Source organism: Halichoerus grypus, chromosome 10, assembly GCF_964656455.1.
Source record: "Halichoerus grypus chromosome 10, mHalGry1.hap1.1, whole genome shotgun sequence".
Classification (NCBI taxonomy): Eukaryota; Metazoa; Chordata; class Mammalia; order Carnivora; family Phocidae; genus Halichoerus; species Halichoerus grypus.
In genome coordinates this window covers 113688205-113715858 of record NC_135721.1, presented here as the reverse complement: position 1 = coordinate 113715858, position 27654 = coordinate 113688205, and the positions used below count along the sequence as shown (strand labels likewise).

The 27654-nt window shown below is 36.6% G+C and overlaps 1 protein-coding gene across 4 annotated transcripts; it reads right to left on the bottom strand.

The window, feature by feature from the left end:
• Positions 1–1179: 1179 nt before the first annotated feature.
• Positions 1180–27654, bottom strand: RAD21L1 (RAD21 cohesin complex component like 1). Of its 4 annotated transcripts, none has more exons than XM_036121760.2 (14): positions 27559–27654; positions 25473–25648; positions 24204–24333; positions 22659–22752; positions 20230–20336; positions 16939–17109; positions 15948–16043; positions 14856–14963; positions 13030–13256; positions 12697–12796; positions 11731–11855; positions 9721–9816; positions 7123–7200; positions 1180–2136 (listed from the first exon to the last, which is right to left on the bottom strand). In XM_036121760.2, exons 2-14 carry the CDS (start codon positions 25614–25616, stop codon positions 1948–1950), a joined length of 1665 nt encoding a protein of 554 aa, XP_035977653.2. In that variant the 5' UTR covers positions 25617–25648; positions 27559–27654; the 3' UTR covers positions 1180–1947. The 4 variants fall into 4 exon arrangements, with proteins under 4 accessions (XP_035977653.2, XP_035977654.2, XP_035977655.2 ...); XM_036121761.2 differs by having other exon boundaries at positions 9721–9813; XM_036121762.2 differs by lacking the exon at positions 7123–7200.

The window sequence follows — 27654 nt, the reverse complement described above, 5'->3', positions numbered from 1 at the left end:
GACAGAGGGAGGTGGCTGTGGATTCAAAAGGGTATGACAAGTGATCCTTGTGATGGAGCTCTTCTGTTTCTTGACTGTGGTGGTGGTCACATGAAGCTACATATGTAATAAAATTGCATAGAACTAAATACCCACAAATGAGTGCATGCAGAACTGGTGAAATATAAATAAGACGAATAGACTGTATCAATGTCAATTTCCTGTGCTATTGTACTGTAATTATGCAAAACGTTACCGTCGGGGGAACTGGGTGAAGGGTATACAGGATCTTTCTGTGTTATTTTTTGCAATGGCATGGAGTCCTACAATTATCTCAAAATAAAAAGTAACAAAAGGTCAGTTGTAACTCTCACACTGCTAGTGTGAGTGCAAAAGGTACATCCACTCTGGGAAATGACCTGATAATTTCTTATCAAGTTAAACATGCACTTACCATATGAACCAGCAATCCCACTCCTAGATATTTACCCTAGAGAAATAAACTTTTATTCACACAAAAGCTGTACACGAGTGTATGCAGCAGCCCATTTATAACTGTCCAAAACTGGAAACAACTTCAATGTCCTCCAGGGGGTAAATGGATAAAGTGTGGTATATCCAGACTACAGAATACTATTCAGCAATTAATAGTATCAAACCACTGATAAGTGCAACCACTTGGACAAATCTCAAAGGCATACTGAGTGAAAGAAGCCATATTATTTGATTCCGTGTATATGACATTCTTAAAAAAACAAAACTATAGTCATGTAAAAGAGTGGTTGCTAGGAGTTAGGATGGGGAAGGGAGTGATTACAAAGTGATAACACAGGGGAGTTTTTTGGGTGACGTTACTGTTGGTATCCCGAATGTAGTGGTGGTCAAAGGAATCTAGATGTGTGTGAAAATTCACAGAACTGTGTGCCAAAATGAAAAAGTCAATTTTTCTGTATGTTAATTTAAAAAAAATACTTTTTAGGGGACTCTAAATCATGTATCTTTCAAAAAATAAAAGACATTTTTAAAAAGACAATTTTGACATTTCAATCTTATATAATTAATACATTCAAAGAGGCCATTTAGAATTTCATTTCCAGCATAATTCCAGATCCAAGGGGATTGAAGAGACTACTATAGGCTTCACTTTATAGTATACAATGGAGCTCACAGAGCATTATATGAAAATTTCCTAACTCAAACTTCAACTAAGAAAAAAGAAAAACAATAGTTTTAATGTCAAAAATGCTCAGTAAACACCAAGTAAAAGAACATTTATTTTAATGACCTTTACTTGAATTGTAGCTGCAGACAACATGCTGAGTAAGTGTCTGCTAATTTTTTAACATAAGCAGATTTAGTTTTGTTGATATATGAATGGTAGTTATAATAATCATTAAATAATAAATAAAAATGTTAAATGACCTATAAATAGGCTAAAAGCCACTCAGATAATTTAAAACGAAGATGTATTTTAGAACCTTTAAATTAAGATATTAGATTAAAAACCATAATGTTAAGTCAAATCAAGGAGTATCTGCATTAGAATCAAATTAATTATTGTCTGTGGGGAAGTAAGGAAGTATTAATTATTAATTACTCCATGAAATTTAAGTAAATAATCCCATGTAAAATGGCTTTTAAAAAATATCCTTAAATGTTTCTTGAAGGTACATAGTATTTTAAAAATGTATTCTAAATGCAACATTCAAGTCAGGGAAATGGTAAATACTATACATTCAAGTTAGCTAAGTTAAAAATATTATTTAGCTACAATTAAGTATTTCTGTAAGCATATAGGTTTCCAATTCTGGCTATGATTATTCCTGAATTTACAAAGAGGAAATAGGAGTCAGACTATATATGAAATGGATCAGACCTTTAGCTGCTTCCAGACAGCTTCTGCATTAAATTGAACAATCTACACAGAAATTCCAATGATTACATAAATCTGTATGTTCTGGATTTCCTTCACATTTTATGGAACATTGGTCCCACTGTAGCTATAATATCTGCATAGGGAGCACTCTGGCTCAGCTCAATAGCCTGATGTTTTTTTAGGACAAGAAAGCTATAAAATTTGGCAGCAGCTTGTTTTTGGTCACTATTTCTGCAGAGCTTCATCAGACTAAAGTACTGCATTCCCATCTTGTTGGATTCCTGGGAAAATAATTAGAAAAGAAGAAAGGAAAGAGAAACAACATCATTAAAAGTACAGCAGGCTGTGGATGCATAATGAATAAAATATTGATATTTTTGGTAAGTGAGAGTGAAATCCTAAAATGGAGAAATGCAAATGACTCATTAATAAACTTAAAAAACATTATAGGTCATTGAGTATAAGCTTGGTTCATTGAGAAAATGCACTCAAAAGAACTCTTAAAGTGTTATATAAATTTCTGATGTGTTATACAAATGTTAGGCCTTTTAAAAATTTGATGTTGGGGCGCCTGGGTGGCTCAGTCGTTAAGCGTCTGCCTTTGGCTCAGGTCATGATCCCAGGGTCCTGGGATCGAGCCCCACATCAGGCTCCCTGCTCAGTGGGAAGCCTGCTTCTCCCTCTCCCACTCCCCCTGCTTGTGTTCCCTCTCTCGCTGTCTCTCTGTCAAATAAATAAATAGAATCTTAAAAAAAAAAAATTTGATGTTAACATAAATGGGCTCTTGTGGAAAGTGAAGTCAGTTTAGACTTACAGGCAGAAAACAATCCACAGGACTTTGGGAGGCTTCAAATACAATGAAAATTATCGGCCTTATCAGGCTTCTTTTCCTTAAAGGTACTGGGAGGTGGGGGTGACTATAAACAACTATAGTTATAAATGTAAAATTATATTTATATCTTAGTGGCAGAGGAGTATGACTATATAAACATCTCCCAGTTTCTTGGCACAGATTAAAAAGATGTTGGATTCACCATAGGGCGCCTATGAACCTACTAGAAAAAACTGAGATACAATAAAGTAATTATGGATAAAGATAACTCATTTTATGAAGGCTAGTACTTGGAATCAGAGTTCTAGAATAGAAGTACAGTATAGTTTTTTTAGTTAGAAATACTGTGATGAATACTGGTCAGTATCCCTTGAGCTTCTAATTCCTTTGATAGCTGTGAAGTATTTTTAGAAATACCATATACAGTTTTTTTTTTTTTTTTGCTAGTCCACAACATTTAGCAAACTAATAAATTAAATACTTTATCATACTTTATCTCAACAAAAGGAGTGGACAGGTATCAGCCGCCTTTCAGAGACAGCATGCCAAAACTTTGCTTATTCGCTCTTGAGGAGACAAGATGTGGATTGACCGACTTTTTCCCCTGGGAGAGAAGAGGGACCCCCTTTTCAATTTCAATAATCCTTTTGAAAAATATCCCAATATGCAAGCTGAACACACATGCTTATTTATTCTGTTCCCTCTAGAAACCTCTCTAAAACGAAGGTAAAAGAATAAAAGGTGACAAAGGAAGGAGATAAAGACAAAGTGAAAGACTGACTGACTTAGCAGAGTAGAGAAAGTTAAAACCTAAGTGCCAGCAGGGAGGAAAGCCAGCAGAAAACAAGCCAGTGTGAGCTATAGAACTTTGGAAAAGCTCAGGAATTGCAGGTAACAGTATGTTCTAAGATGGAGATAAAAATTCCTCAGAAGTCTACTTGGGAGTAGTCAGACCCTCAGGTCCACTCTACCACTTCACTGAGCCAGGAGACCATGACTCCAATACCCTGCCAGGAGGCAGGAAGTTGCCTTTCTAGAGATTCCAACCGCTGAGGCTCTAGAGTTGGGATACCAAGCACTGTGGATGGTGGAGAAGTGTCATACCACAAGCTAGGGGTTAAGTGAAATTCTACAAGCTAAACAATGAGACAGTCAAGGTCTTGCCTTCCCCCTCTTGGTTCCTGAACCAGCAGCATCATGCTTGTATCTCCTGGGCAGTAGATTTGAAGATTTAGCTCAGAAAACTGACGGGGGCCTGGGGGTTAGGAGAACTACAGATAATGGCACCTGTGTGTGTGCAAGTGTGTGTGTGTGTGTGGGGGGGGAGGCACCGCCCAGTGATCTCACTATTAAGACCATAAGTCTACAAGCCCCACCCTTGCTTATATAACTTCCAATCTGATTTTTGCTGGCTCACTCTTTTTTTTTTTTTTTTTTTTAAGATTTATTTATTTTAGAGACAGAAAGAGAGAGAGCATGAGTGGGAAGGGCAGAGAGAGAGGGAGAGAGAATCTCAAGCCGATTTCTCGCTGAGCACAAAGCTGAGGTTGGGATTGATCTCACAACCCTGAGATTACAACCTGAGCCGAAACCAAGAGTCTGATGCTCAACCAGCTTCGCCACTGAGGCACCCCCCTTTGCTGTCTCACTTTTAAATAAGAACAGATAACCAAAGATCTACCAGACATTTGAGTTTAATTTCTAACATTCAAGAGCATCACTAACATTCAAGAGAATCACTAAGCAAACACAGACAATGTAGGGACCAGAAGAAAACCATAACCTACGAAAGAGAAGACTCTGTATCCATAAAACATGATGAGGATGATTACTGAAAGAAAGCAGATTAGTGGTTGCTTGAGGAGGGGGGAGGGGGACCAGTGGGAGAGATGGGACAAAGGATTATCAAGAGGCACAGGAAACTTTTTGGGGTTGTAGATATATATGTTCACTATCTTGATTGTGGTGATGGTTTCACAGATATATACATAATGTCAAAACTTATCTACTGTATACTTTAAATAGGTTTATTGTATGTTAATAATACCTCAATAAAGCTGTTAAAAAACTAAATAAATAAATGAAAAGATTAGGATGCTACAAAACAAAAGAACAATTAATAACGAAGAAAAAAACTCCTGGAAAACAAAAAAGGTGAAAGTAGAAATAAAATTCAATAAAAACTGGAAGATAAAGTTGAAGACATTTTCTAGAGGGTAGAAAAAAATAAAAAGACAAGGGGAATTAATATAAGGGATAAAAGATTTTTTAAAAATTAAAGGTGTAACTCAGGGGACCCAACATCTAACCTGTAGGCAATCCAGAAAGATAGAACAGATTAATAACACGAAGGAAATCTAAGAAATACAATAAAATTTCCTAGAATTCAAGGACATGAACTTTCAGAATAAAGAACCCATTACCTGCTCAGCACAATAAATGAAAAAAGACCCATATCAAAACACATCATCATGAAATTTCAGACCACTAGGAGTAAAGAAAAGACCTAAACATTTCCAGAGAGAAAATAAAGGTCACCTACAAAGGATTGCCAACCAAGCAGCATCTAACTTCTCAGTAACAACACAAGAAGCCTAGATATGTTCAAAGTCTTCAACATCTGAAAGATATTATTTTCAAACTATATTTAGAGACACCAAATCAAGTTAAAGGTAAAAAAAATAAATTTTCAGACTTGTACATAGGGTGTCTATCTCCTATGCACTCTTTATCTCAGGAAATTATGAAAGGATGTTAACCACCAAAAAATTCAAGGTAAAGAAGATCAAAGCATTGAGAAATAAAGAAACTAATATAGGAAAGAGACAAAGGAATTCCCATATTATGATTAAGGAATGTCCCAAGATAAAAACTGGGGAAAAGACCTAGAGAGCAGCTAGTCCAATTAGAACAAGAGGAAGGAATATCTGCAAGAAAACATACTGGAACTGATGAATCAATTGACACATTTGAGCATATTAAAAGGGGTTTCATTATATTGTCAGAGAGTTTGAGAAAAGAATTAAGGATGAGTATATAGACACTAAGCAAATGGGAAAAATGAGGCAATGATTAACTCCAAAAAAACCCAATATAAAGTTGACAAGAAAAGAAATGTAACTACACTAATTTTTACATAGTCTTTGTAGCAGTGACTGCTGATTGTCTCTTAATATCCATTCTTGTCTTCTTTCATAGCAATAGAATAATTAGCTGGGCCCAAGGTTGCCAGATAAGGACTACATTTCCCAGATACATGTGGCAAGGTGACTAAGTGCTGGGCAATGAAATGTGAAAAGTGATACACACAATTTCTTGTTGTACCCTTAAAGGAAGTTTTGCTGCTGAACAGAATGCAGACATGGTGGGTACTTAGCCATTTTTGATTCTGAGAATAAAGAAAATGAGATAAAGGTAGCCTGGGTCTCTGACAACTTTGTGAGCATAGCGGCTATACCAGATTATACTTTATCTTTTTAAACCACTGATATTTTGGCTCTTTGTCAAAATCAAATCTACATCATAACTATTACAATTATAACACTGTAAACACTGAATACTGTGCTAAAAACAGACTGCGGTGAGAAAGCTATAACTATGCTAAATTTTCCTTTTACGTTGAAAGAAGTCAACAGATAAAATTTAAAGCTGAAATATCAAGAAAGAACAGTAAGAATATGTAATTAGAAATATAGATATAAATACTAAATGAAACAGCTTAATATAGTTGCCTCTGGTGAGCAGGACTTAGTAAATAAGGAAGGTAGGACAAAAAACTTCTCTGTTTCCTTCTTAGCCTTATAGCATAGAACTATTGAACTTTCGGGGCGCCTGGGTGGCTCAGTCGTTAAGAACTATTGAACTTTAAAAATTATATACATGTATTATTTTGATTAAAATATGTTAATTTTTTTTGAGAGAGAGAGTGAGAGCAGGGAAGGAGGTGGGAGGGGCAGAGGGAGAGAGAGAATTTCAAGCAGGCTCCATGCCCAGCACAGAGCCCAACTTGGGGCTCTATCTCATGACCCTGAGATCATGACCTGAGCCAAAATCAAGAGTCAGATACTTAACTTACTGAGCCACCCAGGTGCCCCCAAATATAAGTTAAATTTTAAAATGATCTGTTTTAAACTGTTATAAACTTAGTTTCATATAGAGAATTAGTTGATAGCCTGCTAAACACAAGAATGGGACATACACTAGATGTCTTAGGAGCATGAGTATAGGTAAGAAGTTGATTAGAATATGCAGGCACCAAAAGCAAACTCCCACAGTTAGCCCTGGGTATACTGCTCAAAATCATTTCATTCTAGTGGAATTTGGTCTCAACAAAAAAATAATGAAGACGAATTCATTTTTATTAATATCTGGAAGATTGACATCAACATTTTATTTTTAAAAACAAAAATAGGATTGACAAACCCTACCATCTTACCCGCAAACTATTTAACATCTGAAGAATTCTTCGATTCCATCTCTCTGTCTCAATATTTTGTTCATTCCCTGATGACTCCTGTTTGAATGATGGATAAAATATTTCATTTAAACAAATTTTACCATATGTTTACTATTTGCCAAGCATAGTGTTAGCTGCTACAAGAAACCCAACTATAACACTGGGTCCTGCTAAATAGAGTTTATAGTCTGATGATAGAGAGAATAGGAAACATACAAATATATATCAATCTTTGCAGGATTATATCTATGCTACCTACGCAATGAGAGGCTCCGGAGTAGGAGATTCTGCAGTCTGTTTTGGTAATGCATCCAAGAGGATTATGTCCTTACTTTCAAAAGTAAAATCAGCAGTGACTTTTGGTTAGGACTATCCCAGCTCTGGTCAATTTGAACTGAGTTGACAGGAATAAACATAAAGCTATAGAAAAACTGCCTTGTAAAGGCCTTTATGTGAACTTACCTGGTGATAAAGATGGTCTAATTAATAAGTGATGTTTAGCAATCTGTGTACAATTGGATTAGAACCTTTTTGATTTCAAGGGAAACTTGCCCAAAAAAGATCAACCCACTTCCTGTCATATTATCTGAATAGATTCATTCTTTTCAGTCTTTAAAATTTAGCCACCTTCAGAAACACCTCAATATTTAACAATTGTCAAGTTGAAATCCCTTCACAGGAACTCACTCTAAGTTCTTATCAACTAACACTTTATGAGCTAAGAACAGAACTGGGGATAGGAAAGGTGCTGATGAATCTGACAAAAGAGCAAGTCTACAAAGTGCGGGGGATGGGGGGTAGGGGGGAGGAAGGTGGCACAGAACTGACCTACTTTGTAATTTTTCCTAGGCTAGCTCTGACCAAGCAATCATCCTTACCACAGGTACACTGTTTGTCAAGCGTCACTTCACGGGTACCTTTGGAGCCCAGACACTTCCTATCTGTTTTCAATTTCACAGACTCCAAAATTATTTCAGAAAGTTCCAGAATATTCTAGATGATATTTTGAATCACTTGAAACTAAGGGGACTGCAGAGTCCTCATTCCTACCAGTTATACTGCCTTCCTGGTCCTGCCTATATAGCTTCCTTTCTTACATTCCAGTGGGAATGACCTGAAAATATGGTCACTTTATCCTGAAGAGTTTTCCAAATCCCTCCAGGTACAATTTACTTTTATTTCTTTCTGGTCTGCCCTGGGATAAATGAGTTCACCCAATTACTGGTGTTTATTATATAGTTAAATACACAAATGCTGTTTTTCAAATATAAAAAGCAGTGGACCAACTCTTTGTTAAAGATCCGTGAGACTGCAGCTTCACCTATAACTGCACAACTAAACTAACCAGGAAAATGCTCAGAAAAAATAGTCTGTGCGCTTTGCTGAAGCCTGTCTACTTGATCTATCTGGACACCTTACCGCTGAATCCATTGTGTGGAAAGCCCAGTGGATTATTAAAACAGCTGAACTTGTGCTGTGTTGTGGTTTGCTTGACCATGTATGAAAATAACCTGTGTCTACAGAAGCAAAGAGAAAGGTGAAAATGAATCAACCCACTTCTGGCCGAGCTGTTTGGATGTTTCAGGTAAAAAGTTCAGGTATCTATCCTGTCCTAGATTATCTAGAGAATTCAGTCTGTTTTCCACATATGAAAAAGCAATCTAGTAGTCTTGGAACTCATTATAAAGATAATTTATTTAAGAACAAACTAGCATCGGGCACTAATAGCTATTTTGATATTATTCAATAAGAAACTTTTGCTAAAATTCATTACAATCTTAAAAATGCTTTCAGCACTGTGGTACAAAGACTGGAGAAATAAGAACATGATACTTATGGAGCCAGGTGAGTCAGATATTACTTCTGGCTTTGCTATTGAATTGTGTCCCTTTGAGCAGACCACTTTCTTTTTTTGATTTCTAGAAATCTTGGACAGATATAGGCCTTGATCCATATAATGTTTTGGAAAAAAAAAAAAATGCCATGCTTGTTTCTTGTTTTTTCGTTTTCCATTTATAAATAAAGTAAAATTTCAAATGCCCTAAGATGTACCTCTATTATAGCTCTGCTTCTTTAAAGCTGTTGTAAGTTAAAACAGTGATTCTCAATATTTTTAACCTATGACTACCTTTGATAACATAAAAATCTCACAATTTTCTTTCAAATTATTTGAAGTTTCAAAATAAGTTAAAGAAAGGAAAAAGGTCAAAGCAATTCTGAGTATGTTTTATCAAACTACTGACATACCTCTTTGTTGAGAGGACTAATTTAAATAATAATTCTAGACAGTAACATGACAGCTCTAAAACCAATTTTTAGGCAAATAAGGTGGTAACTATTTAGGAACAAAGTTTTTTGTTTTTGTTTTTGTTTTTTTGAAGATTTTATTTATTCATTAGAGAGAGAGAGTGCACAAGCAAGGGAAGCAGCAGGCAGAGGGAGAAGGAGAAGCAGGGCTCGATCCAGGACCCTGGGATCATGACCTTAGCCGAAGGCACATGGTTAACTGACTGAGCCACCCAGGAGCCCCAGGGACAAAGTTTTTAGGAACATTCTCAAGACTATGCATATATTTACCAACTCCACTGTACAATTCTCAATTTCTTGTGCTAAGATGGCATTCATTAAAGAGGATCCCTCAGTAGCTGAAGATACCATTTCAACAATATCCTGCTAAAGCAAATTAGGGAAAGATAGGTAAGTCATCACAGTAGTAGTAATCACAGGAACAATTTTATTTTGTTAATGAATGCTCATTTCTAAAACTAATTTAAAATACTACCTGCATTCACAAAATATTATTTCTGAAATATCCTAGATAGGCTGCCCTGTTTTCCATATGCCTCCACAAATGAAGAACCGGCACAACCCTGCCCTCTTTGCTGCCCATCCTTTCCACTCCTACCTCCTTCACCACTGCAGACCTCATATCAAACACCTTCATAGCTGTGTGGCTAAGACCACTTTCCTTTGAAGCATTTTGTCTAGCCCCAGCCCCTACCTCTATCCTCACACCACCAGTACCAGGTGGCAGAGGAAGGAGAACTATAAACAGAGGGCTGAAAATGGGGGAAGGGATATTAATATCCCTACCTTGGGCCATGGCAAGATTCTTGCCACCACTGCTGGAGCTGTCACTGGCAAAAGGGGAGAAAAACTGTGTCCTCTGGAAGGGGAGCAAAGGCATAAAGGAAGAAGGAACAAGAGAAAGCCAGAAATTCTCCATTCCTTATCATCTCCTTTTTTCATTGCTATAGAAACAGTCGGCCCCTTTTTCATCTTTAACCAGTCTTTAAGTTAGGAGCCTCCTACAACAAAGGGTACTTGATTTTTCATTTCAGCTTTTAAAATTTTTAGTGAATATAAGGATTTGCATTTTATTTTTTAATCTACATGTTTGTGGAGACTTATTTTTTTTCTCTCTTAATTTCTATGAATATTCTACATTTTAGGTACTCTCAATTTTGCAGTTACTTTACATAAAAAATGTTTTATGAAAATTTGAAAATGATTAATCAGAATCAATTATTTTTCTGTTCTGTCGATGTGTTCCCATTCCTGATTATATTTCACATCTGTTCACTATTTTTGGAAGCAGAATAAGAATGGAATTAAAAATTAAAGCATAAGTATAGAGTAAAGGAGTTAAGAGGGTCAAGAGAACTCCTATATCAATCTCTATACTTCAAGCACTTGGGAAAATCTATTTTGTTACTATGTTAAAAAATTATGAACTAAACAAACTTGCCTGATCATAATTTTCAGTAGGTGCACTCTAAGAAATGCCTGAGCCCAAATAAGGAAGACAGTACTACTGGCAACCCAATATCTCAATATCTAGTATACTATTAAATATTTAGTAAAATACACTGTTTTAATGCATTATAAAATTGTCTTTCCTTGCAAGGGCATTCAGTTCCAATATGGATTGACTTTGAATTCCCTGAGTGGTTATCAAAATACAGTGATGATGGAACAAACCAGAAAAGCACTAGTTTATTTTTATCTGGTTTGGCTATAATATTTATATTTGTACAACCACTAAAGTGACAATGGGGAATATATTTTAAAGCACATCGTTTCCGATGATGCTTTTAAATAACTACGTTTTTTTGAATAAAAATTACATCTTCAAATAAAACTTTTTAAAAATTTTGTTTGGTCATGGATTTTAGACAGTCTTTTGGATTCAAGGTTAAGGTAATTATAGGTCTAAAACATAGTCTTAGAGGTGAGAAGAGTGAATTTATGATCAGAAACAAAACATAGGTTCACTGTCTAGAGTCCTAAAAAATTCCATGATATTGAATGTGGGGCCCAGTAGGATTCTCAGGATATAATTGGATTCAAGTACACTCATCTATTTGATGTACCATGCAAAATGTTACAGTATGAAACTACTTATCTTGTAATTTACTATCCAAGCTTCAGAAAATCACGCTTTACATAGTACTGCCACTTACTAAACAAATAACAGAGTAAGATGAAATATAAACTATAAATGTAAGAAGACATATCAGAGTCTCAAGTTTTCTTCACTCTGTGTCAGAAAAATAGTATTTTTATGATTTTCTTTGATTAACTTACCTCAGAATTAATATTTTTATTGATATCCTCATGAGAGCTATACTTAGATCCATCGATCACATTCTTCCAAGTTTTGGATTGATTTAAGTCTTGCTGGGAATTTAGTTCTTCCATCACGGAGGTCTCTGAATTATTATGGAAGTAAAGATTTCACCAAAATATCTTTTAAACTTAAAGTGGAATATGGTTGTTAAAAAAGAGAGCTTCTGACAGAAAACTTGGAATCCAAGAATTTAAGCAAAGTGTGTACAAACTTTCTTATAGTTTCCCAAGTCTCGTGTATATTTATCTTCTCTTTCCCCTTGTCTGCTTCTTACCACCTCCACTCCCCATCCTCCATCAACTATCTCCTCCACACTCACTCCAACACATGCACTCACAAGACAACATGGATAGTTCAAGCCCATCTTGGTGTATGGTTCAGTAGATTTTATGCCTTCAGGACAGGTGATCAGGAAGCAGAGATTCATTTACTACCAAAGCTGGTTTTATTATTCCTTTATAATAGTCACAATAATAATCAGTAATTATTAATACTCCATGTATCCTCTAGGTGGATGGAAGTATCTATGTCTCAGGTTAATTGTATGGTTTAAATGCTATTCTTATCACTAGGTGACTTTTCATGTTAGCTGTCTTAAAGTGAAACATTACCCTCCTAGACAAAAATAGTTTTATCTGTTGAAGGTTTAGAGTACTGCCTGTAGGGATGGGGGAGATAGGGAGGAGTGAGATTAGGAAGAATCCACATGGTATATATACCTCATCTTTTTAATGTAGCTTGTTGGACAAAAATTAATCTGCAGGCAATGCTGATGTAACAATTTCTTTTAAGTTGAAATACTCTTCTAGAGATAGCATTTATACATGGGAATATGGAACTGGATCCCATTTTCATTTGAAATGTAAAATGACATTTTTGTTTCTATAACATTCCCTTCAACACCAACAGTTAGGATGTCTCACCTGTTATGTTTTTGCTTTCCACTTCTTCCCTTACTGATTCCTTCTGTACCAATTTTCTTCCAAGTTTAAAGCCAGAGGACAGAAAGCATTTTGTAAACAACTGTAAAAACATACATTTTTATTTCTTGTTTTTGTACAAAACAATTCAATAAAATACAACCACATGTGCTAAAAAATGAAAACTATAACTCATGCACACACATCAAGCAAATTAATTCAAAAGTAAGGGGTATTTTTTACAAGTTTATATTCTGTTGTATACATGAATGTAAATATGCATTTATTTATTTATAACCAAACATTGCACTTACATAAAAAGATGAAAACTATTACCATTTTCAGTTCAGCATGAGTCAAATCCTGGGCAGCAGTTGACAGAAGTGTGTCCACTCCTCCCTTCTTCTTCCACATCATCAATCTTTGGGTAGGAGGTGCAAGTTCCAAAACCGTAAGTGTGTCCGTAAAGGAAGTAAGTTGTTTATGCATAATTTTGCTACTGATCTCCTTGATTGGATCTATGAGCAATTTCCTCTTTTTGCCTTTTCTCTTCTCAGCAATGTCTAAATATAAGAAATAGGCACACATGTGATTGGTTGTACAGCTTTGTAAAATGATATTCTAGGCACTGCATATCTAAGAAACATCTACCACAGTGTAACCTACAGAGTTGCCATGGGAAGAAAATCCCTTTCTCTCTACTGAAAAATTATGCTTCACAAGGTTTTTGCACAGCTAAAGTATCTGAGTGGCCAACAGTTGATGCATTTTGTAAAGTGTTCCTTCCAAGTGCTTAGGAGGGACTCTGTTGACCTAGCAGGAAGACAACTGAGGAAATTTGGAGCAGAGGATATAACGAGGGAAGTTGCTCAATTTTGAAATTCCCTAAAATATCCATGTAATAGGATATTTTGAAACATTAATTTGTATTTGGCCAGTGTATTTTTCCGTCCTCCACTGAAATTCATACACAAATTCCAAGTAGGTAGCTAGGCCCATGGGATTTCACTCCTTTAGATAATTTTACCAGGTAGAAAGAAAGCAGAAGTTACGCTTTTCCTTAGTAAAGATGCAAAAAGGGAAGATTAGATTTCCCAGAATGGGTGAAGATCTGAGATCAGATGGAGCCCGATGGAAAAGTAACCTGCCTGCTAATGTGCCTTAGTAAAATCCTGGGAATATGACAAGATCCCAGAAGGGCTGCTGTGTGATGACCCCAGAGGCTATATAGACTGGGACAGTGGGTACCACAAATTGTTGTGCCTGATGACCTAAGTTTCCTTTCTACCTGCCACACCCCTCCCCCAAATTTTGACACTACATGGCTTAGGGCACACAGGGGAACTGTACAGATTGAAATTTTTGCCAACCCAGTGAGATAGAAGCTCAGAGTTGCATACAGTAAAGAAAAAAACTTGAGTGCTTTATTCCTTGCATGCCTGAGTTTATAACTGAAATTCATATCAATTATACCACTTAAAACTATGATGTCCTTACAAGGTCAAGTTATATATTAGATTCATATTTATCTTTTATTCCTAAAAATATGCATGAGGTTAAATGTTAGAGGGCATAGGCCTCTCTTCTGATCCTTTTATTCTGCCTTATTTTATATTCATTTGCATGTTTATCTATCTTCCCAATCAGATTGTAAGCCTCTTAAAAGCAGGTACTATGTCTTCTTCATTTCTCAGCCCAACAGAGAGTAATGGTTCTGTAACTACTGGCATTGAACTCAGTTTTAGATTTTCCAGTTTCCCAAACTGGGTATATGGCTTGACCATGACTGACAATAATGAAAGGATCACCTCAAATTTCCTCCACACTCTTTCCCTATCATATTGCAAATGTTATTACTGGGTTGACTACCTCCAATAATATTTCACAGATTATCTCACAGTAAATAAGGTAGTGTATCAGAAATAAAAACAAAGGGGGTCCTGGGTGGCTTAGTCGATTAAGCAGCCAACTCTCTTGATTTCGGCTCAGGTCATGATCTCAGCATTGTGAGATCGAGCCCTGTATCAGGCTCCACACTCAGTGGGGAGTCTGCTTGTGGATTCTCTCTCTCCCTCTCCCTTTGCCCCACCCCCTCAAATAAATAAATCTTTAAAAAAATTTTTAAAATAAAAAATAAAAACAAAAACATGAATGAGTCTGACCTGCAGCATCAATTGGGTCAAGGGTAAATCCTTGTTCTTCATTTGATAATGTTTCATCCATTTTTCCATTTTCAGGTAGACATATATACTCTGGTTTATCTGGTTCCACTAATAACATCACCATAAAAGGAATTATTAAAAAAATAATGGTTATGTTATGAGTTAGATGCTTATATGAGAACGAAAGCAAAAGATAATGATAATTGAAGATTTATATTGCTAACTGGAGCCAAATCTGATTTTTAGAATCATGTACTTAATGGAGTTGAAGAGACACAGAGATTATATGGTCTGGGGCCCAGTGTCTAGGTGAGTCAAGTATCATCACCTTCTTCTGCACATGTAACATCTAAGGTTAGACTTAGTAGAAACAGTGGTAGCAACCACAATAAATGACTGACATAAATTTGATTATATGTCTGCTAAAAAACTTGTATTCTGTTAAATCACTTAATTATTAGTTGACCCATAAAGAACCATAAGTAAACTTATATCGCCTCTCTTTTTACATTTTAAATTTCTACTATGTGTTAGGAGGGAAATGTAACATCAAAAAGAGTGAAGAATCAAAATGGGTTTATTCATGGTTTTAATTCTCAGGAAAAATCAGACAGAAAGACTTTAAATAATCTGAGGTACCTTCACATGAATTTCAAGTAGAAAATATCCCCACATCTGTGATTTTTCTCAAATTGTATATAGATTGTCCAATTATATTAATGCCAATATGGTATTAATATTAATAATTAACAATATTAATAATTAATAACCATATTAATGACAAACATTAATGATGTTTTGAACATGTAGCACATATTATTTTAATGATTCAAAAGCATAGTATTCTGGCAGTGTTTAAACGTGCTCTCATACCAAAAAAACCCAATCCTGGTTAAATAACATTGTTGTACATTTCTCAGAGCCTAGTTTCCTATTCCATATTGTCTAGGGTCAGACTCAAGAGAGTTTGAGGGACAACATTCTTTACTATCATTCACTATACTATATTGCTACCTAAACTGTGCAGTTACAAGGCTTAATTTGAATATTAGTATCTGTTCACTTTCTACACAAAGGATAATTTCATCATACCCACTACAGTATCAGGAGGCTCAGGAGGCAGAGAAATTTCTCTGCTCAAATGCACATCTTCTAACAGGATATTTTGATCATCTTGCAGTAGATTGTCTTAAAAAACACAATAAATACTTTTGTCATACAGAGTTGACTCTGTCATTTGTTCACTAAACATTTATTGACAATATTGTATACAGGATTATAAAGTACAACCCTACTTAAGTAGATTTGATTTGTTACATAGACTATCATATTTCAAGCAGGATAATATAAAAATTTATATATATCATTTCCTTTCCTTTATTAAATAGATGTTTAATTTCAAGAGATATGTACTAAACTAATACCAAGACAGTAACCTTATTACACAGCCATGTTTAGATTTCAAATCAAGAAGTAAAAGCTTTCAAAATTCTTTGGTAGAGATTTAAGGTAGAACCACTGTTTTTTCATAATTTTGAAATTTCAAAAAGTTTGCCATAACCAGCCTTTTAAAGTAAACTAGAGAATTAAAAAAACATTTGTTACTTAGCCATCAATATCTTTAAAATGTGTATTTAGATTTCCTAGTTTTTGTCTACCCTATTTCTATGATTATTTTATAATAACATCATAATATAAATATAAAATTATAAAATGTTGGACAGATCCTTTAGAATAGCTGTTTCACAATTTCTATTAAGGAAAACAATGTTTTCTAATATACGATCTAATATATTTTGTGAGGAATATATTAACTCCACTCCTTCCCCTTTAAAAATTAGGAATTTGTAAAAAAAAAACAAGTAGTATTTTATAACCTATATGAAAAGTTTAAATAGATGGCTATTCACTTAGACCTAACCTAAATGTTTAAATACACAATAGATTTTGAAAACTTGTGTAAAAAATATATTGATTTATATGACACAGGGGCATACCTGAAATTTTAGTTTGATCTAATAAACCTATTAATACATTCTAGTATGATTGAAATACCCAACTTCCATATAACCAGACAGCATACCAATCATCTCTCCTGCACCCCCTTCATCTCCAAATCCATCTCCACTGTCATAGAACAGAGATTTTTCTCCGGCAAGGCTTCCAGAACTATGTTCAACTAAAGGACCACTGGAATTCAGCAATATGTTGTCATCAAAGAGGCTATGTCTTCTGAGAATTTCTGGTTCCTCCCCTAAATAAATATATATCACTGAGTTAGCCATAGAAACATAGAGTTTTAGGGTTAGATGGAAATTCAGATATCTTTTTGTGTAGCCCCTCCCATTTTACAGATAAGAAAAATGAGAGCTAAAAAACTTATTTGAATTGTTCAACTAATGTCACTCAGTTAATCAGTGGAGACTGGATTTCTAAAGCAATAGGAAAATACATTAGGATAGCGTTTTTAGTTGTAGTTCAGTTGAATAATTTCCCAGAGGATTATTATTGGCAGTGGAATGATTTCTCTACATTAGATAGGTCATGTCCTGCTTGATAAGCATTATTTCATGTTATTTCAAGTACAATTGCTTGTGTTGTTTATCCATAATGGAGGTTTGGAAAATAAGAAGCATATCTGTCTTCTTAGGAATGGAAAGGTAGGTAAAATATTAAAGAATGGGCTTATAACACTCATTCAATAAACATTTATTGAATGACTGGGTATTAGGCAATCTGCTAGGTGTTGGAGATACGGCAGTCAAAAAGACAAAACCCGGTCAGCTAACATTAACCGAGGCTAACATTAACCGAGTACTCATTATGTGCATTATACTATGTAACAGAAGATACTATTATAATCCTTATTGTACAGACAAGGAAACATGTCCATAGAAAGGTTTTATAATTTGCACAAAGGCATACCCTAATAAATGACAAAGCCAGGATCTGAACCTAGCAGAGACAGGACAGTATCTGTTAGAATTTCACTGGTAAAATATTTTGCAAAATGGCAACTTATGAGAGCAAACTCCTAAGACTCCACAGCAGCAGATAAAATGAATGCCCTGCTTCAAACTGACTTGCTTCCAGATTGGCCATCAGCACATGTATATTCTTTGCCTTTCTTCGGTTTCAGTCTCTAGGTCCAGGAGTCTGAAACCAGCGGTCAGACAGAGGTTGGTCTTCTCTTCCCTCTCTTTAACAACCCATGTTAATTAGTGTTAGTCAGTAAAGAAAATAATGAAGTATCACTTATATTAAGATTCTTCTATAGGCCTACATCTCCTAGAAAGGAAGAGTTGAAAAAGGCAGTCTTCATTGCACTGGATTAAAGATTTGCTCAATAGAAGACTGACTTAAAAACAAACAAACAAACCAAACCCCCCTCCCCAAACCAAAAATATGTTCACATCTTCCAGAAGCAGCTTGAAAGCTCCCAAAAGAAAAACCAGACTTGGCCAATAAGATAATAACATTTATGAGCAGACATTGTATTATGAGCACTACCATCACGATACCAAGATTACTCAAAAAAAAATTTAAAAAATAATCATTGCTTTCAATCTTATATTGTAGTTCAGAATAGTATAAATATTAAACATTTCTCAGAAAACATGATGTTTGAGCTAGTTTTTGAAGGAGAGAAAAATCACTTATTGGTGAAAAGGACTGAAAGGGAAATAAGGGAAATAACACTCTGATGATGCTAGTAGTATCTCAATTTTACAAAAAGGGTAGTAAGGCTCAGGGAAGCTAGGTCATTTGCCCAATATCACACAGCAAGGCCATAGAGAAAGCTGATTCAAACTCAGGTCTGTTGGTATACTAAGAACATGTTCCTCCCCTTTTTTGAATTGTAGGAGACACAGACTGAGAACAGCTAAATTGTATTGGTTGGCTGGTAAGACATTTAGAGCAAAACTCTGTAGTGAGAATAAAACAAAGTTGATAAAACAAAGAAGATGATAAACTGGTATAGGGCCTTGAGGATAGGGAGGGGTGTCTAAAGTAAGTCATAGGAATCCAAAATACTTAAGTAGAGGAACGTGATATGAAAAAAAAAAATGGAATTTAAGGACAATTGTTCTTGCAGAGATATATAAAATGTGGGAAGAGACTGGGAAATGTGTAGGAGGGTATTCTAGTACTCCAGGCCTTTAGTACCTTTGAACTATATATATATATATATATATATATATATATATATATACACACACACACACACACATATATATACATATATACATACACACACACACACTTTTTTTTTTAAGTAGACTCCATGCCCAGCGTGGAGCCCAATGTGGGACTTGAACTCATGACCCTGAGATCAACCTGAGCTGTGGTCAAGAGTCGGACACTTCATCAACTGAGCCATGCAGGCACCCCACTACTGGTAAACTATATAGGTGGCTAGGGAAATAGAAAGAAGACCTAAAAGGCATTTCCAATTTTTTGTTGTTGTTGTAAATCAGCACTGGTATGAAGCTTACAGAAAGTGTGGATAAAAGTGATCCTAGTGGGGCACCTGGGTGGCTCAGTCGGTTAAGCATCCAACTCTTGGTTTTGGTCACGATCTCGGGGTTGTGGGATCAAGCCCCACATGGGGCTCCACGTTGAGCGCAAAGTCTGCTTGAGTTTCTTTCCACCTCCCCCTTCCTCCCCCTCTGCTCCTCACCTTCCCACCTATAAGAGTCAAAGATGAATATGACACAAGATCTTATCATCTTGGAGTTCTCAGACCAACACAGGATGTATATAGTATCATGGTACAAGACAGAGGTAAATGCCATAAAAAGAACAAATACTATATGGCTTCAATTCTAAAATACACTCAACAGTTTCTGTTTCACAATCAATGAGTACGTACTTAGCATGTGGTATTTCCTCCTCAGTCCCAAGCCATGTTAAAATCTATTTTTTTTTACAATTGATATCATCATATACTGGAGGAATTATCATATTTTGAAGGTACACTCTATGTAGCACACATGTAAAACCTTATATATATGTTACCACAGCAAATGTTTATGTTCATGTCTCTCTCACAGCCTGAAGCTCCTTCAGGAAATGCTTCTGCAAACTTTGTACTGCCTATGCCTATGATAGTACCTATGTAGAGTAAGTATTCAATAAATGCTTGTACACTAAGAAGGGAAGTTTATAGCCTAAGACTGAGTCTTGGCATTGACACCTCTTTAGAAAAACCGAAGGGCAAACTTACTGAGAGTTGCATTTACACAACAAGAGATTCATTCTAAAGATATTTCTACTGGCGTAGAGATAGCTATTTCTATTGACATTGTTTCAGTACAAAAATGCAAGTACAATTGATTATAGCTTATAATTTTAATTTCTCAAATATTCTCACCAAAGCTTCCAGCTTGGAAAAGTAGATCATTACCATAATCTTCTCTAAGTGTGATTTCCTCTGGTCTGCTTTGGTTCTGAGTAAAGTGTTCTGAAACGTCAATAGCACTATGGAGAAACAGAAGATTGAGAAAAACATGGGAACAGAACCCAAGGATTTTGCAGTATACTGAAAAAAAACCCAAAACCCCTAAAACAAAAAACAAGTTTTATTATAAAAATACTTTTATTTCCTCAATAGTATTATTTACAAACACTAGTGTATTGTACATGCATATATACAAATGATCTCCAGGTTGCCAAATCCAGTGGTCGATTCTCAGTCATTATCTTACTTACCCTAACCAACCGCATTGAAACAGATGTTCACTCCCTCATGGAACAGTCTTCTCTTGGCCTACTTTCTCCTGATTTTTTTCCTACCTCATTGGCTGCTCTTTTTCCATCTCCTTTATTAGTTCTACCTCATCAGACTATTAGCTACTAGGAATGACCCAACACTCTGTTCTCAGATCTCTCTCTTTTTAAAAAATTGAACACACATTCCCTGGAGGTCTCTTATGACTCATGGGTGAAGTTCCAACTATATACTCACAACTTTCAAATTTATATATCCCAATCCAGACCGCTTTCCTGAATTTCAGACAAAGATATTCGACTACCTGCCTACTCCCCTTGGATGTACAACAATCATCTCAAAATTTGTAAAATTTATAAAGCCTAATTTAGCCTTTACCCTGCCCCTCTTAAACCTGCCATTCCCTAGTTATCCTCATCTCATTAGGTGGTTAACTCCATTCTCATGCTCAAATCATATAGTCATCTTTCTTTCCCTTAAAGCCATATCCAATTCTTCAGGAAATCCTGTTGGCTCTGTCTTCAAAATATATTAATAATTTGAGTGTTACCACCTTGATAACATGAAGACTGCGAAGTGAAGTGATCACAGACACTGTCATTTCTCCCTTGGACTTCCTTTTTTTTTTTGGCGGGGATAGTACCGTTTATTAAGGAAGAATAAGACAAAGACCACAGGAGGGTCCCTTCTAGGACACAGCGGCCAGGCATCCTGACCCCACATCTGTGGGGAGGGCACGTGCCCCCAGTTGGGCTCTCAGGCTCCCACAGACAGGGCAGGATTGTCATGTCCCCTTCCTGCCCATCTCAGTCATGAGTCCTGGCATCCCCCACCCAAGGCACTAACTCTTTTCAACCACCAATACCCTCCTCCCATGTCCCCTGGGCCTTCACTTTCAGATCAATGGGGGGTGGGGATATGGCCCGGTGTGGGCGGGGAGACCCTCTCAGTGCTGGGATCTACCCAGCTTCTGGTAAGAGTTAGGGTGGAATTTCCCTTGCAGCCCCTGGGGGCAGGGGCCCTGGGCTAGGTGTTGGGGTGGGGAGGGTCATCTGGACTTCTTACTGAAATAATCTTTTTTTTTTTTTAAAAGATTTTATTTATTTATTTGAGAGAAAGAGAGTACACAGAGGGAGAGTGAGAAGCAGACTCCCCGCTGAGCAGAGAGCCCGACGCGGGACTCGATCCCAGGACCCTGAGATCATGACCTGAGCCGAAGGCAGACGCTTAACCGACTGAGCCACCGAGGCGTCCTGAAATAGTCTTCTCATAGGCTCTCTGCTTCCACCCTTTCCCCCTTATAGTAGATAGCCTGAGGAAGCATGTTGACATCAAGTCAGATCCAGTCACTCTCCTATGCTTCCTATCAGAGTAAAACAAAAGTCCTTAACGTGGCCTACAACACCCTACATCATTTGCACCCCCAGCTACCTCTCTGACCTCATCTCCTACCACTCAGATGCTCATTTATAGCACTCCCCCATCTCACTTGCCTCCCTGCTGTCCCCTGAAAATGTCCAACATGTTCTGCCTTAGGGCCTTCCCACTTGCTCTACCTGGAACATTCTTCCCCACATTACTGAATGATTTGGTTCTATACCTCCTTCAGGTTTCAGTTCTGACCTTAAAAAAAAAGGCCTTTCCTGACCATCCTGTCATTTATTTACGTTATTTTCTATTTCTTTTCATACCGCTGATCATTTCCTGGCATACTGTATATTTATTTATTTGTTTATTATTTGTCTAAAATGTAAGATTCACGCAGACAAGAGCTGTTGTTTACTGCTAACTCCTTAGTGCTTAGAGCAGTGCCTGGCATGTGGAAGGCACCCATTAAATATTTACTGAATGAATGGATGAACATACTGTCAATATTGCAAACTACATTCAGCAAATAAAATTATACATTTTTGGCAGTGTATTTCAAAATTTCACACTGAATTCAAGTCTTCGTCAACTGCATGTGTATTTTAGTTGTTAACTAGATTCCACTTGTGTTCATGAAATACGAAGGTGAAAACAACAAAATATCAAGAAAATCAAATTGAAGGAAAATAAATAAAAAAATTTACTTCACATTCTGGGTGTCAAAATCATGAAATTCTTCTGGCAATGTGATAGCACTGTAAGCAGCTTCAAAATTCTCTTTTGGAAGGTCAACCAGTCCTGAAAAGAATCAAAAACCACATTCAGTGAGCAATAATGCTATATAAGTAAGAAACTCCCAACTCCTGCCCTTCTTCAGTCCCTTCTCAACAAACAGCCAGAGTGATATTAAAAATATTTAAAAAGCAACCAGATCAGCTCCCTCCTGTGCTTAAAATGATTTAGTGACTTTCCCAGTGCATTTAAATAAAACCCAAATTTCTAATCAGGGCCTCTGCAGCCCTACAAACCTATCAGCATCATCTTTCCCTCATTCACTAGACTCCAACCATACTGGCCTTTTTGTTCCTCCAGACCTTTGCTCTCACAGTTCCCTCTGCCCCGAATGCTATTCCCTCAGGGATTTTTTACATGGCTGGGTACTTCTCATTCTTCAAGTTTGACCTTAAATTCTATCCTCTCTGAAAGGCTTTTCCCAATCACAGCCTAACTCAAGTGAAGTTTTCTGTTATTTTTTGTTGTAATACTCTGTTTATATTCCTGCATAGTGCAATCGCAATCTATAATTATTGTAATAATTTAAAAAAACTTTTTCATTATCTGATTTCCTCACCAAACTGAAAGGGACCTCATTTGCCTTGTTTGTCCTTGTATCCCAGAGCCTAAAACAGTGTTTGGCACAAAATATGGGATCAATAAATATCTGTGGATTATATAAATGAAATAATGAACAAATTAACCATATTTGATTGAGTATAAACTTATGTAGAGATTCTACAAATATTTTATTTTAAATAAAGACAAAAAACCCTGTCAACCTCAATTCAACAATATTAATTGAGGGAATAGTATGTTCAAGGCACTGAGACAAGTACTATAACAGATTCAGAAAATAAATATGACAAAGATGTTGCCTTCAAGGAGCTTGCAAACTAGTGTGAGAGGCAAGGTCTGTACCTAAATAACCATAATAAAAGGTAGAAATGATGAATGTCTTTAAATTAAATTTAAAGGCTATATTTATGACGCATGTAAACCTCTAGCACTTTGGAATGCCTAGAGATTTTCTATAATATTTCATAATAGCATGCTGCTTAGAGTCCTGAGAATTCTGAAAACAATGACAATTATGATATCTGGGTTTTGTCAATTACACTATTTCTAACACATCTCATAAAGGCAAAAACAGATACAGCAAGCTAAGCAATCCATTAAAACTGATACCAGAATTTCTTACATAAGTGTGGTAGCTTTATGTATATTTTTTATGTAAATATACAGGAACATTACAAGTTTTTGAAAGTATAACCTTTTCCTGCAAACACAGGAAAAGAGCAAGGGAAAGAATATAATTTGTCCTTAACCATGGAAACTTAGAATCAGTGAAAAGGAAGTTTATATTCACTATACACCCTGGAATTATAGAGCACCACCAATTAAAAGAGACCACCCCAAATAAAAATGCAAAAGGGGACCAAGATAAGTGAGACAAATCAACATTGCAAGTATACCTGGGCGAAATGTCATCTTCATTTTAAGCAATGCTTCACTGCAATCTGCCAAAAGATATTTTGCCTTCCTATTATAGATTCGTACAACTCCCAAAAGAAGGTGTCCTGAAGTTCGAAGTGCAATTTTCACCTTTCAATAATTTTTAAAGTATTAGAATGTTAAGAATTAGACTCATAAACCCTATTTGAAAATTATAAAATCATAGAATTTCTCTTTATAAAGCAAACATTTTGCTTATTCTTACTTAAAGTAAATTACTTAACTTTTACCTCATCTTGTAAAATGATGAACTTTTGTACTTATTCAATGAAGATAATCTCATGTACCATTTAAGTGAAATATGTTATTATCGGTTTCATGAGAAGAATATAAACTCTGCAGTCAGGCAGACTCAGGTTCAAGTCTTGGCTCAGTTACTGAGGCTGTCATTCAACCATCTTGAACTTCAGTTTATTAATAATGGCTATAACTTATTATACACTTATTTTGTGCCAGGCATTGTCTTAAGAGCTCTTCATTTATTATTTAATTTTGACAACATCCTCTTTTTACAGAAAAAAAAAAACAAACCCTGAGACTCAGAAATGTTAGGTAGCATGCCCGACGTAACACAACTATTAATGGAGTAGGAATTAAACTTAAATTCGACTAACCCAAAAGTTAATGCTCTTAACTACCACACTTCACTGAGGCTAAAAGAAACCCATTTCATAGGGTTGTTGTGAAGATTAAGCCTAGCCCAGTGCCTGACACATAGAAGGTTTTCAATTATCATTCATCCTTCTTTTAAGCAGAAAAATACTTAACCTAAAAATATACAAAAATAATATTTTAATGCAAATTCTAATATCTTATTATAGTGTTTTATAATGAACATAGTACTTTATGAAGTATTTTCATATATATTTTGATTTATACTCAATCCTCCTTTTTTTCTACTCTCCATATTCATTCGCTCACTATTTTTCTAAGAAGTACTTATTTGGTTCCTATGACTTACATGGTATTTTGTTAAGGGAATAAGAAAGGATTACAAAACATATATAAAACATGACCTTTCTCTTTCAGGGTCCAATCTGTTCATGATAAACACATGAAATAGTAATTACCAACAGAAACTGACATATGTTTAAGCTCAGGTAATAAATGTTGTAGGAATTAAAAGAGAGAAGACCATTTCAGGAGTAAAACTTCCTTGGAAGTTTTATAATTTTAATTTAATTTAATTTATTTATAATTTTAATCTATAATTTTAATCAACAACATACCTTAGGTGAAAGAATTTTTTCAATGGTTATCTCTAGATTACATTCAAATACATGAGCCTTTGTAAGTTTCTTCTCCCAGTGAGCTGCAAGCCAGATTTTGGCCAATGGCCCTCGCTTACTCATAAGCACATGTGTGTAGAACATGTTGTCTGTATTCCTTAGCTGTATTTAACAAACTAGAAGGAACATTAAAAGATATTTAAAATTTGATTACAAAAACATCTCAGTGCTATTTTATAGCAAAAACACTTTTTATTAGTTCTATAAAATAACACTCAGATTATCTTCCAATTCAAGGCATTATTCAAATTATTTTCTTTAAAGAAGAAACCGTTATTTAAAATACAAAATTATAAACTAACAAGAGCTCTGTTAGATTGTGACCCACACCTGGTTTAAATGTATTCTGATCATTGATGGCTTCTTACATTCTACTTATTTTATCTTGCAAAGGATTTGAGTTCTCTTATTAATATAGTCAAATAAAAAGAGGGGAAAGCTTGGGAAAAATAGGAGATGGAAATAGGGAAAAAAACAACAGGAAAAGGTGGACAAAACTAAGAAAAGTGAACACATGTCACCTCTTTTCTAAAACTTAGGAATTTGAGAAATGTTGGATCATTGGCTTATAACCAGGTGTTGAATTTCTTTGGTTTTCTGCAAGATGCTCTGGTTTATTCAACAATGTATTAGCCTTTGAAGTTAAAATAATGCAACTCCAAAGGATTATAAAGTGGAAAAATGAAGAAAACAAGAAACTACAGGAATAGAATCACAAAGCAAAAAAGGAAACAAGAATCAAATTTAAATGTTTCCAAACAAGAATGGTGAACGAAAACCTTAACTCAGAACAAAAACAATTTATGCACATTTCTACCTTATTGTACTATCCTTGAGACTAGCATAAGGCTCCACTTTAAGCAAAGGGACATTATAATACTTTGACTTCTTGAGAAGAATCAAGTTATTGCTCACACAAAGTAATATTTTAAGCTGCCACTATAAAAGCTTTTTTGCTTCTTTTCTACTTAAAGTTCTGATCAAAAGAGAAAAGCCAAAATGAACACAAAATCAGCCACAGAATTCAAAATTTAGGTGAACTTTGATCAATACCCATTTCCACCCCCAAAATCAAATCACTGTGCCCCAAATTAAAACTTAGGCAATCTACCAAACCACATTCCCCAGTAAGAGAGCAGGAGATTTTAATGTTTATGGCCTGTGCCTGCCCTGGTTCCACTTTCTTCTTTTCTGTTTTGTGTTTGGTATCTTGGAATAAATGGCAATTTATCTTACAAAATTGCTCCCAGGTATATGGTTATTGATGTATTTTAAGGAAAAACAACAACTCTGATTTAATTTTCCTGAGACACTGATTTTCCCGAGCATATATTCCACGCTCCCCCACCCCTCCAAAGCGCCCTCCCGCCCCGCAAGTCCCTCCGGGTACTTCTAGATTGGACTGGCTTCGCGCAAAGCGGAGCTGACGAGAATCGGGAACCGGGAGCCAAGGAGGGGCCGCTGCTGGGAGAGGGCCCCGGGCAAGGGTGGGGGGGGCTGGGGGAGGGGGGAGGAGGAGGAGGAGGAGGGCGGCCGCGGGCAGCGGGGAGTGAGGGGCGCACAGCCGAGCGGGCGGGCCGCTCCGGGGCAGGGGCGTGGGGAGAGCCAGAGGGCTTCTTCAGGAGGGCGAAGCCGGGTGAGGGGCGAGGAAGGACCAGGCGCTGGAGGCGGGGTGGGGGGGTCCGCGGCTGTGAGGGAAAGACGGCGGACGCAAGGGCAAGGACGCCAGGGGCTTCCTCCACAAACTACTCCTCAGACTTCAAGGCCGCCTGTTCAGAGAGGGAAACTGAGGCCAGAGACGTGACCGCAGGCGCCCGTTCCTCCCCAGAGGGCAAAGTGCGCCGGGTCGCGCCTCCAGCCTCGGAGGGCTGAGGGAGGCTGCGTTCCTCCCTCAGGCGCGGTCCGCCGGGCTCGCGCCGCTGAGGAGCTGGCGGGGCGCGTGTGGGGATGTGGGTGGCCTCCGCCCCCATCTCTCAGCCCGCCACCAGCCCCCGGGTCCCGCCCAGCCCCTCAGGCTGCGCCCTACTTTCGGCGCCGGGTGTGAGGAGACGCGTGCCGGAGCAGGGGCTGGAGGACTGGTCGCCGGGGTCCACGCGTCGAGTCAGAGGCGCCTCGCTCCCGG

Excerpts from the sequence above, each read along its gene's own strand:
- RAD21L1 (XM_036121760.2), bottom strand. The coding sequence starts at position 25,616 with ATGTTCTACACACATGTGCTTATGAGTAAGCGAGGGCCATTGGCCAAA. Across the intron at positions 22,753-24,203 it reads GAAGATGACATTTCGCCCAG|GACTGGTTGACCTTCCAAAA; the intron begins GTATACTTGCAA and ends GATTCTTTTCAG. Across the intron at positions 9,817-11,730 it reads ATAAAAATATTAATTCTGAG|CAGGATATTGTTGAAATGGT; the intron begins GTAAGTTAATCA and ends AATTTGCTTTAG.